We start from the raw sequence: 12,500 nt of genomic DNA, 5'->3' as shown, positions 1-12,500 counted from the left end.
CCCCTGCTCTGGCGTTTCCCCCTCTCATTCCCCCTGCTCTGGCGTTTCCCCCTCTCATTGGCGTTTCCCCCTCTCATTCCCCCTGCTCTGGCATTTCCCCCTCTCATTGGCGTTTCCCCCTCTCATTCACCCTGCTCTGGTGTTTCCCCCTCTCATTCCCACTGCTCTGGCGTTTCCCCCTCTCATTCCCCCTGCTCTGGCATTTCCCCCTCTCATTGGCGTTTCCCCCTCTCATTCCCCCTGCTCTGGCGTTTCCCCCTCTCATTGGCGTTTCCCCCTCTCATTCCCCCTGCTCTGGCGTTTCCTCCTCTCATTCCCCCTGCTCTGGCGTTTCCCCCTCTCATTCCCCCTGCTCTGGCGTTTCCTCCTCTCATTCCCCCTGCTCTGGCGTTTCCCCCTCTCATTCCCCCTGCTCTGGCGTTTCCCCCTCTCATTCCCCCTGCTCTGTTGTTTGATGATATATGAGGTTTGGGCGTGTTAGTTTAAACAGAGATTAGTTCTTCTACAGGAGATAAAAACACTTGGTGCACCGACATCACTTTGGGCTCAAAACCTTTAAAAACCAAAACGTAGCGCTGGAGATGGAGCCTTGATGTACGGCTCTATAGAATCTGTCTCATAGCTTTGTCAAATTCTCAATTTAGCGTGTTATGAAGAAACTATTGGGCTGTACATTAATTCTACCATCCGTCTGTGACTGGCCCAGCTGGGTCCTTTTCTCCGTGCTGAACTAGTTCTGTGGGGGAAGCCATTCTTTTTCTAAAACAAAAAGCTTTTAACGTTAAAGTTGGAGAGTTCCATATAACTGCTAAAGACAAAATGGTTTTTATCAGGTAAAATATGGTTATAAAGCCACAAATCTTTCTGGACAGACTAACTCTTGACACTCTGCTGCCATCTCCTGGTGAACCGGATCATCACAATGCTTCAAAAGAAAACTATATATATATATATATAGATATAGTATAGATTTGTTTTGTTTTTATTTTCAACTTTTTGAAGATATGGCAATCTCATAGAGATTTTACATTTACATTAATGTTAGCGACTACGATTAAAGTGTTATCTGATTTGTTTGTTTTGTAGTTTTGTGTCTATTTATTTTGTTTAATTTGTATTTATTTATGTTTCTGGCATGTCTTGTCTATTTTGTCCTATGTATGAAATATCCTTACACTCTTTTTGCAAAGTAATATATATATATACACACATACATAAAAAAGCAAACTTTATGTTCACCCACAGACCATCTTGACTCTGAACTGGTCGACGGAGGAAAAACCGGTCTCAAGAACTGTGAAAAACATGGTACCAAAGTACGTCATTATTTTTCACTACTAAGAGAAAATCAAAGCTGCTTTACAAAAGGTTTCCAGACAGATGTTATTCCTTTTGGATGTAATAGTGTAATGAGTAAAAGCACACAGAGGAATAATGTGGACCTGAGCACGATTAGAGAAACGGTTACAATGTAGCGTTCTCAACTTCAACTCTAAATGTTTTACTTTGAAGAATCTGTAAGATGTTTGACTGAAGGACTCCAACAGACAAAACCCTTCACACATTTTGGGTTTTATCCTCGGTGAGTTTTAATGTTGACCTCGTCGTAGAGCTTCTTTTTTTTAAATCATTGAATAAACAAATAAATATTTATTGGGAAAATGTCTACGTTAGCCATTAGCAACAGCAGTCCGGTATTTAGGAGAGTTTGTGAGAGTTTAGGAGAGTTTAGGAGAGTTTAGGAGAGTTTAGGAGAGTTTAGGAGAGTTTAGGAGAGTTCGGGAGAGTTCGGGAGAGTTCGGGAGAGTTCGGGAGAGTTCGGGAGAGTTCGGGAGAGTTTAGGAGAGTTTAGGAGAGTTCGGGAGAGTTCGGGAGAGTTTAGGAGAGTGAGCAGTGGACGTCGTAGTGCAGGAAGCGGACCAGAGTGACAGGAAGTGGCAGAGTGTGGAGCAGTTTGAGTTTTCGAACTCCGACTTGATGTCTGATCTTCAGCCTGCAGAGCTGCATCAGAGGATGAGGAGGAACTGGAAGAGAACACAGACGCTGAGAAACCACTCAGCCAATCACAGCCCCGCCCCCAGATCCCTCAGCCAATCACAGCTCCAACCCCAGCTCCCTCAGCCAATCACAGCTCCACCCCCAGCTCCCTCAGCCAATCACAGCACCTACCCCAGCTCCCTCAGTCAACCACAGCCCCGCCCCCAGCTCCCTCAACCAATCACAGCCCCTACCCCAGAGTTGTTTGGTTGTGTGTGTCTGGTTGGTCTGTCTGGTTGTTGTGTCTGGTTGGTGTGTCTGGTTGGTGTGTCTGGTTGGTGTGTCTGGTTGGTGTGTCTGGTTGGTGTGTCTGGTTGGTGTGTCTGGTTGGTGTGTCTGGTTGTGTCTGGTTGGTGTGTCTGGTTGTTGGGTCTGGTCGGTGGGTCTGGTCAGTGGGTCTGGTCGGTGGGTCTGGTCGGTGGGTCTAGTTGTGTCTGGTTGGTGTGTCTGGTTGGTGTGTCTAGTTGTGTCTGGTTGGTGGGTCTGGTCGGTGGGTCTGGTCGGTGGGTCTGGTCGGTGGGTCTGGGTGTGTCTGGTTGGTGTGTCTAGTTGTGTCTGGTTGGTGGGTCTGGTCGGTGGGTCTGGTCGGTGGGTCTGGTTGTGTCTGGTTGGTGTGTCTGGTTGTGTCTGGTTGGTGTGTCTGGTTGGTGTGTCTGGTTGGTGGGTCTGGTTGGGTCTGGTTGGTGGGTCTGGTTGTGTCTGGTTGGTGGTTCTGGTTGGGTCTGGTTGGGTCTGGTTGGGTCTGGTTGGGTCTGGTTGGTGGGTCTGGTTGGTGGGTCTGGTTGGTGGGTCTGGTTGGTGGGTCTGGTTGGTGTGTCTGGTTGTGTCTGGTTGTGTCTGGTTGGTGTGTCTGGTTGTGTCTGGTTGTGTCTGGTTGTGTCTGGTTGTGTCTGGTTGTGTCTGGTTGTGTCTGGTTGTGTCTGGTCGGTGTGTCTGGTTGTGTCTGGTTGTGTCTGGTTGTGTCTGGTTGTGTCTGGTTGTGTCATGCAAGAAGTTAGTTTTGTGTTTTCGTTGCTATTGTTTCTTACGAGCTTTGAGTTTGATGGGCTTCCAGTCGCTGCGGCTGTCCAGGACGTCGAGCAGCCGCGAGCAGAGACGGACGTGGCCGACGTAGTCCAGCAGCAGCGAGATGATTGGCCCAGCGCCACGGCAACCGGATACCACCTCACAGAACTGAAACAAGATGGAGGGCAGAACTGAAACAAGATGGAGGACGGAACTGAAACAAGATGGAGGACGGAACTGAAACAAGATGGAGGACAGAACTGAAACAAGATGGAGGACGGAACTGAAACAAGATGGAGGACAGAACTGAAACAAGATGGAGGACAGAACTGAAACAAGATGGAGGACAGTTTATCTGACAGACTCACGTTACTGTAGCTGAGTTGTTTGTTTGATGTATTTTAACTTTTTAAAGTAGTTTTTAAAGTCTGTAATTTTACTTTTACTTCAGTGTTGTAAGTTTTGAAGTATTTTAAATTGTGGTTTTGCACTGTTGCCTTGGCAAAATATAAATAAGATATTAAATAAGTATAAAGGTAAAAGAGTAAAAGATGAAGTAACTTGAGTACATTTTAAATTAGTTACTTTTTACTGCGTTAGTTTGAGTCACCTGAACGCAGCGCTGCGGCGGAGCGGCTCTGCTGCCACGCATCTCCTCGATGGGCCGGCGTGCCGGCGTGACGGGCGGGTGGGTTTTCCCACCGTACGGACAGTCGAAGCACGGCGCCGCGTCGCAGCCGTGGTCGAGCAGCAGCTTGAGCATCGGCAGAGACTCCATCCGGAGCAAGATGGCCGCCGGGAAGGAGCACGGCTCCGTGGCGATCTGAGCGTTGGCGTTGGCACCGTAGTGCAGCAGCAGCGCCGCCATCTCCATCCAGCAGAGCCGCACGGCGATGAGCAGCGGGTTGAAGACGTCCAGGTCGGGGTCGGCGCCGGCCACCAGCAGCATCTCCGCGGCGTCCAGGTTCCCGTTGATCACGGAGAAGTAGAGCGCCGTGCTGCGGCGGTCCTCGAACATCGCCGAGCGGTCGCACGACAGCCGGCTGTTCACGTCGAAGCCGGACTGGATCAGCAGCGCCATGATGTCATCACGGTTGTGCTCCGCGGCGACATGCAGCGGGCTGATGCCACAGCGCCGCACTCGCACCATGCTGGTCAGCGGGATCAGCAGCGACACGATTCTGGAAACAGAAGCACTTCCTGTCAGCGAGAAACGCTTCCTGTCAGCGAGAAATGCTTCCTGTTAGTGAGAAACACTTCCTGTTAGTGAGAAACACTTCCTGTTAGTGAGAAACGCTTCCTGTCAGCGAGAAACGCTTCCTGTTAGTAAGAAACACTTCCTGTCAGCAAGAAACGCTTCCTGTCAGCGAGAAACGCTTCCTGTCAGCGAGAAACACTTCCTGTTAGCGAGAAACACTTCCTGTCAGCAAGAAACGCTTCCTGTCAGCGAGAAACGCTTCCTGTCAGCGAGAAACACTTCCTGTTAGCGAGAAACACTTCCTGTCAGTGAGAAACACTTCCTGTCAGCGAGAAACACTTCCTGTCAGCGAGAAACACTTCCTATTAGTGAGAAACACTTCCTGTTAGCGAGAAACACTTCCTGTCAGTGAGAAACACTTCCTGTCAGTGAGAAACACTTCCTGTTAGTGAGAAACACTTCCTGTCAGCGAGAAACACTTCCTGTCAGTGAGAAACACTTCCTGTCAGTGAGAAACACTTCCTGTTAGTTTATATAGCTATAGCATACTTTATGCTATATAGCATATAATTATAATTAGAGCCAGGGTCTGTCCGAGGTTTCTGGAAGTTTTTACTCGTCGCTGTGGCACCAAATGCTCTTTGGTGGGATTGTTGTGTCTCTGTGAATTATAGAGTGTGGTCTAAACACCAGGAGATCGCCGGCCTTCGGTTCAAGTTGCCATAATTTTTGTGTTATGTCGCCACACTTCCACCCTCGTCTGCCCTTTTTTGGGCGATTCAACATGTTGAATCAGCGTCAGCATCAGCGCTGGGAATCCGTCTGATTCAGCTTAAGCAAATAAATACATTAGAAGAAAAACGTTAGCATCTAAAACTACCACTAGTTCTTGGCAATCACTGGAAATTGGGCAGACGCAGAGCCAAAGAATTTGAAAAACACTTTTAGCAAAAGAACAAACATTTAGAGATGGTAGTCAGAGGAATACCAGAGCCAAAAGTCAATTCATGTAAATGCATTCTGAAGATGTTTGTGAGATGCCATAAAACTAAGATCAAAAAGTGATTCTTGGTCTTTACCCGGATCTCGCAACCTCCTTTTGAGTGAGTCTCCTTTCTGCTGCGACATATACAGATATGGTCGATCACAGAGTAGCAGAGGATTTATTCAAACAGCATCAATGAAGCACAGAACAGTTGCTGAAGGTAAAATAGTTTCTCAGACCGTGAGTGGTTGTTCTGAACAGCTGCATGAAGAGGCAGCAGGCCAGACTTCATGGATCGGTTAGCGTCCGCTTTCAGAGACAACAGAGCCTCCACCGCCAAAACATGACCGTTCTTACAGGCTTCAAACAGCGGCGAGGCTCCGTCTGGTGCCTGTCCATTTATATCTGCACCTGAGGGACAGAAACACCTTTAGAAACACCTTAACACGATGTCCAGTGGGCGTGCACATAATGGGGGGGGGGGGGCAGTGAGCAGAGTTGATTGAGTGGCATGAGTTGTATCTGAGAGTAGCTGCAGGAACGTGGTTTGTTGTAATTTGGTGCCCAGCCTGTGCCTTTAGTGTTTGTTTGGCGTTTTCGACCTCTGTGTTGTCTCACGCAGGCAGCTAGCGGATCAAGGAGAGATGACTACCATTTGAGACAAAAATTAAATCACGCTGAAACCATGCAGGAACTCATAGTGCACCTTTAAGGATTAGGGTTAGAAACACCTGATAAGAGACTTGATTGCGGGTGTTTTTGGGGCAGACCTTTGCTGGCGAGCAGGTTGATGATGTCGGCGTGTCCATGCTGCGCGGCGGTGAAGATGGGCTGCAGGCCGTAGATGTTCTTGCGGTTCAGTTCGGCTCCGGCCTCCAGTAACGTCCTGCAGAGGTTCAGTTGTCCGTGTCTGCATGCGACGTGAAGACAAGTTTCTCCCTGAACGCTGCAGCGATTCACCTGAGCACCGAACTTCAACAGCAGCTCCACGATGGCTTCGTTCGGCTTCTCACATGCTGGAAACAACAATCATCAAACCATGAACCATCAAACCATCACACCATCAACCATCACACATCAACCATCAACCATCACACCATCCAACACACCATCACACCATCACACCATCAACCATCAGTGAGACGTCCTGCCATAGATATATATCTATGCGTCCTGCTACGTCCTGCTACACCCTGTAATGCCCTGCAGTGCCCTGCTACGTCCTGAACTACTACAACTACCATTTCTAGTTACTGTTCCATTATCTTTATTGTGACTATTATTTCCACTGTTCATCACCCCCCCAACCGGCACCGTCAGACACCACCTACCAAGAGTCTGGGTCTGCAAAGGTTTCTTCCTAAAAGGGAGTTTTTCCTCGCCACTGTCGCACTAAATGCTTGCTCTTGAGAGAATTACTGGAATTGTTGGGACTTTGTAAATTATAGAGTGTGGTCTAAACCTACTCTATCTGTAAAGTGTCTTTAGATAACTCTTGTTATGATTTGAAACTATAAATAAAATTTAATTGAAAAGTTAATCCTTGTAATTTCTAAGCATTTGGTGTATTTTTTGCTGTCAGCACCACATCGACTGCTGCTGTATAAGAGCACTGTGGGCTGCATAAGGAGCAGGTTTGGGGGGATGGGTGGGTCATAAACATAGCGCTTTCAAGCCACATACACAGTATGCTAATGTTACCTGCTGCCAAGTGTAGTGTTAACTTTCTGTTGCCTCTAACATCCGTTAGCAGTTTAACTGTGTTTAAGCAAGCTGATAGCTAATGGTAGGCTAATGTTACATGCTCACCTGTCTGCAGGGACATCTCTCAGCAGTTTAACTGTGTTTAAGCTAGCTGATAGTTAATGGTAGGCTAATGTTACCTGCTCACCTGTCAGCAGCGGCGTCTCTCGGTCCTTGTTGGCGATGTTTGGGTCGGCTCCGTGCCTCAGCAGGAAGTCAACACAGGAAATGTTTCCTTGACCCGCAGCCAGCAGCAGAGCGGTCTGATTCATCAAACTCCATGAGTTCACCGAGTCGGGATAAGCTGAGGACAGACAGGGCTCAAAGGTCAAACGCCCTCTGTGACGTCATGGTTTATTTTCATAGTTCGGAAACGGACGTGAAAAGGGGAAAAACATCGGGGAAAAAAGGGACAAAAAGTTGAAAAAAATCGACTGAAAAGTCAAAAATAGCGCCAAAAATGCTGAAAATAGCACCAAGAACTCATTAGTGATCTGCGCGATGAGGCAGAAGCGTTATGTCGCTAGTTGAAAGACAGGACCCTTTAAAGACTTCTCCCAAAAAACTGGGAAATACTGAAAGAAGTCGGAACTGTCCCGTTTCCAGGGATTAAAGGACCCACATGCAGGGAGAGGCAGGCAGGCGGGAGAAAGGTTGAACTGAGAAGGGCAAAAACCAATTCCAAAATAAGAAGAAAGGTATCCAAAATACCAAGGGAGAACAAAAACCAGGGAAATACAGAACTGACACGGGGAAAGCACACGAACACACACAAACTAACCGGGCAAGGACACAAAACGATCTGACAAGAGACAAAGGAAACACAAATAAACCAGGTAACGAGCAAACACGGGACAGGTGCCACCAGGGCGGGGGAACAGGTGGAGCACATCAGACAATCACACAGGCGGGAAAACACAGGAAGCAAAACTAGACACGACAAGACAGAAAACTAGACTATCAAAATAAAACAGGAAACAGAACATAATTCAAAACAAGACCGTAAATTACACAAACACAAGGAGACAAGACATAGAACCAAAATACCAGATCCAAATTAGAACAGAAAACAAAGCAAAAAACCGAAACCATAACAGGAACAGCAGTTAAAATGAAAGAGGTGTTGGTTTAAGTGGGACGGCTGAAAACAAACTTAACATTTTATTTACTTTTATTAAGAGTTAGAATTAGAGCTAAGCTGTATTCACACGGGACAAGTATTACCTGGGGACCGCTAGTAATCCAACATGACATCATGACTTCACGTAAACATACACGCCACTTTCTTAAGCCACGTGGCGTGTTATCTGTATGCATTATGAGCGCCGTATACAGCGGATGGGTTGGGTTTAGGAAATGTGACACGCGGGATCTGATCCCCGGTCTCCTGGGTGAAAGTCCTGTGTTTGACCCATCCTCCCCCCCGACCAACCTCCCTACGCAGATTTTCTCCCTTTCATACTCTCTACGGCGCAATCGCAAGGTAATGTAAGTCAGCGGAGGCCAAACGGCGTTGATAAACATGCTAAGAAGAGAGTATGCGTCTTGATAACACGCCAATAATGGCATACGAATACCACTTCATGACATCAGTCTGAGTAATCAGTAATCATTACAGAGGTTGTCTGTTATCTTAATCCAGGTCTGTAATTTGTAAAGATTCTAACGACCAACCATATTCCTCCGAACACCGAGGTCCTGTGATAATATTAGTCCCGTGTGAAGTCAGTCCCGTCAGAAGTCAACCTTTGATGAGGATGGCGACGCAGTGCAGCTGTCCGTAATAAGCGGCTTCATGCAGAGCGATCCAGCCTTCATCGTTGGGCTCCATCAGACTGCTGCAGCGCCGGCCCACCAAATCCGTCAGAGCAGCCGCATCTCCGTCCATAATCACGGCCTGCACAGGACTCAGCTCCCTGAGACAGAAACACACATTAATTATCATCTACACAGTCTATACACATCTAGAATATTATCATATAAACAGTCTATAAACAGTTTATTAACGTCTAGAATATTATCATCTAAACAGTCTATAAACATCAAGAATATTATCATATAACAGTCTATACACATCTAATATCATATAAACAGTCAATAAACATCAAGAATATTATCATATAACAGTCTATACACATCTAATATCATATAAACAGTCAATAAACATCTAGAATATTATCATATAACAGTCTATACACATCTAATATCATATAAACAGTCAATAAACATCAAGAATATTATCATATAACAGTCTATACACATCTAATATCATATAAACAGTCAATAAACATCTAGAATATTATCATATAACAGTCTATACACATCCAATATTATCATATACACAGTCTATAAACATCTAGAATATTATCATATAGTCTATAAACAGTTTATTAACATCTATATTATCATATAAACAGTCTGTAAACATCTAATATTATCTAGAGGTGCAACAATGAATTGATTAGTTGTCAACTATTAAATTAATTGCCAACTATTTTGATAATCAATTAATCGTTTGAGTCATTTTTTTATTTAAAAAAATAAGATTTCTGTGATTCCAGCTTGTTAAATGTGAATATCTTCTAGTATCTTCTCTCCTCTGGGACAGGAAACTGAAGATCTTTGAGTTTTGGACAAAGCAAGACATTTGAGGACGTCCTCTTAGGCTTTGGGAAACACTGATCCACATTTTTCACCATGTTTTGACATTTTTATAGATCAAACAACTAATCGATTAATCGAGAAAATAATCGACAGATTAATCGACTATGAAAATAATCGTTAGTTGCAGCCCTAATATTATCATATAACAGTCTATAAACATCTAGAATATTATCATATAAACAGTCTATAATCATCTAGAATATTATCATATAAACAGTCTATAAACATCTAGAATATTATCATATAAACAGTCTATAAACATCTAGAATATTATCATATAACAGTCTATAAACAGTCTATAAACATCTAGAATATTATCATATAACAGTCTATAAACATCTAGAATATTATCATATAAACAGTCTATAATCATCTAGAATATTATCATATAAACAGTCTATAATCATCTAGAATATTATCATATAAACAGTCTATAAACAGTCTATAAACATCTAGAATATTATCATATAAACAGTCTACAAACATCTAGAATATTATCATATAAACAGTCTATAAAGTCTATCAAAAGGTGACAAAAAGGTGGTGACAACGTCTCAGGTTTTAAATCACTTTTCTCAGCCCGAGGGAAGTTTCTCAAACATAAGAAGTCAACTGCTTAAACTTAAAGTGCGTTTGTTTACCTGTTTTCTGGACTGACTCACCTGCGGAGGGCTTTGTAGAGGTCGTTAAACGGGTCGCAGTTTGGGTTGTCTGGAGGCGTGGGGGGGTCGGGTCTGTGGGGGGGGTCTGAAGATGATGATATCATCTGATGGTCTGACAGGCTTCTCTCCACAGCAAGCTGCAGCAGCTCCTCATCTGTCAGCTGGCTGTAAATGCTGTAGTCGCTCAGGTCCTCCATGTCCATCTGATGGGACACAAACACAGACGTTGGGGTTTCGCCATATTTGTCACTTACTCCGAAGTTTTAGTTTTGATGTTTTTTCGACAGCAGCTAACAAAAACAGAAACAAGAAATAAACTAAAAGAAGATGAAAGTAAGAGCCCATGAAAGTCAAACCCAAAGCGTGACGGCGGCGAGGCAAACGGCAAGAATATCACAACGCGAGTGCTGCAAGGTCTGTAGTAAATTAAAAATACAAACTTCCAATTTACATTCATTTTAAATATGAGTTCTAATGGCACCAATGTATTTTTTGGGGGTGTGGTAGGCCACGCCCACTTTGACCAATCAGTACAGCACTGTAGGCGTGGCCTCAGGAGTGGCTCTAGATAGTTCCCTCCAGATTTCATAGAAATCGGATGAGCCATTCATGAGATATACACTTTTTGTATTTGTAGCGCCCCCTATTGGCTAAAAAATTGGTGCAATACCTCAGAGTGTCATGCCAAACAAGATTCTCAAGTTTCGCATTGATAGCATTTAATTTGACCGAGATATGTAGAAGCTTGGTCACTGGCTAAAAGAAATTTCGTTTGTAATTTGTGCATTTTTTTAAAGGAGCAAAAATCTTTCAATAGTATTTTTGTCAGCTCCATCTGGAGATGCTATGTGCCAAGTTTCATGCAGATCGGACACACGGTCTAGGAGGAGTTCGATAAAGCATGTATATATCACACATTTTCTAATTGTTTTACAAATTTGAAAAACAGCACCATCTAGTGATGATGGAGACACATGGAGAGGCGTGATTGGGAGGAACGGCCTCCCTGATCTAAACCAGAGTGGTTGTTTGTTGTTGGACTTCTGTGCTAGTCATGGATTGTCTATAACGAACACCATGTTCGAACATAGGGATGCTCATAAGTGTACTTGGTACCAGAGCACCCTAGGCCAAAGGTCAATGATCGATTTTATAATCGTTTCATCTGATCTGAGGCCGTATGTTTTGGACACTCGGGTGAAGAGAGGGGCAGAGCTGTCAACCGATCACCATCTGGTGGTGAGTTGGGTCAGAGGGTGGGGGAAGACTCTGGACAGACCTGGTAAGCCTAAACGGGTAGTGCGGGTAAATTGGGAACGTCTGGAGGAGGCCCCTGTCCGACAGACTTTCAACTCACACCTCCGGTGGAGCTTTTCATGCATCCCTGTGGAGGCTGGGGGCATTGAACCCGAGTGGACAATGTTCAAAGTTTCCATTGCTGAAGCTGCGGCGAGGAGCTGTGGTCTTAGGTTCTTAGGTGCCTCAAGGGGCGGTAACCCACGAACACCGTGGTGGACACCGGTGGTCAGGGAAGCCGTCCGACTGAAGAAGGAGTCTTTCCGGGATATGTTATCCCAGAGGACTCCGGAGGCAGTGGCAAGGTACCGAAGGGCCCGAAGGGCTGCAGCCTCTGCCGTGAAAGAGGCAAAGCAGCGGGTGTGGGAGAAGTTCGGAGAAGACATGGAGAAGGACTTTCGGTCGGCACCAAGGTGCTTCTGGAAAACCGTTCGCCACCTCAGGAGGGGGAAGCGGGGAGCCATCCAAGCTGTGTACAGTAAGGATGGGACGCTGTTGACCTCAACTGAGGAGGTAATAGGGCGGTGGAAGGAGCACTTTGAGGAACTCCTAAATCCGACTAATACGCCCTCTATGGTAGAGGCAGAGCTGGAGGATGATGGGGGATTGTCGTCAATTTCCCTGGTGGAAGTTGCTGAGATAGTTAAACAACTCCACAGTGGCAAAGCCCCAGGGATTGATGAGATCCGTCCAGAAATGCTTAAAGCTCTGGGTGTGGAGGGGTTGTCTTGGTTGACACGCCTCTTCAACATTGCGTGGAAGTCTGGGACGGTGCCTAAGGAGTGGCAGACCGGGGTGGTGGTTCCCCTTTTCAAAAAGGGGGACCAGAGGGTGTGTGCCAATTATAGGGGTATCACACTTCTCAGCCTCCCTGGTAAAGTCTTCTCCAAGGTGCTGGAAAGGAGGGTTC

The 12,500-nt window shown here is 45.5% G+C and overlaps 1 protein-coding gene across 1 annotated transcript in view; it reads right to left on the bottom strand.

Annotated features, from left to right (window-relative positions):
* Positions 1–1,630: 1,630 nt before the first annotated feature.
* Positions 1,631–12,500, bottom strand: part of asb2a.2 (ankyrin repeat and SOCS box containing 2a, tandem duplicate 2) — an 18,717-nt gene continuing 7,847 nt past the window's right edge. The window contains exons 2-10 of the mRNA XM_035995704.1: positions 10,295–10,497; positions 9,562–9,567; positions 8,715–8,884; positions 7,117–7,272; positions 5,996–6,241; positions 5,465–5,636; positions 3,653–4,223; positions 3,066–3,210; positions 1,631–2,024 (exon numbers count right to left, since the gene is read on the bottom strand). Of these exons, the coding sequence (XP_035851597.1) occupies positions 1,879–2,024; positions 3,066–3,210; positions 3,653–4,223; positions 5,465–5,636; positions 5,996–6,241; positions 7,117–7,272; positions 8,715–8,884; positions 9,562–9,567; positions 10,295–10,497 (1,815 nt within the window). The 3' untranslated portion in view covers positions 1,631–1,878. The remainder of the gene's footprint in view (positions 2,025–3,065; positions 3,211–3,652; positions 4,224–5,464; positions 5,637–5,995; positions 6,242–7,116; positions 7,273–8,714; positions 8,885–9,561; positions 9,568–10,294; positions 10,498–12,500) is intronic.

This window comes from Sander lucioperca, chromosome 19 (assembly GCF_008315115.2).
Source record: "Sander lucioperca isolate FBNREF2018 chromosome 19, SLUC_FBN_1.2, whole genome shotgun sequence".
Lineage (NCBI taxonomy): Eukaryota > Metazoa > Chordata > Actinopteri > Perciformes > Percidae > Sander > Sander lucioperca.
Note: the sequence above shows the minus strand (reverse complement) of the source record. Positions and strands in the feature narration are given on the sequence as shown.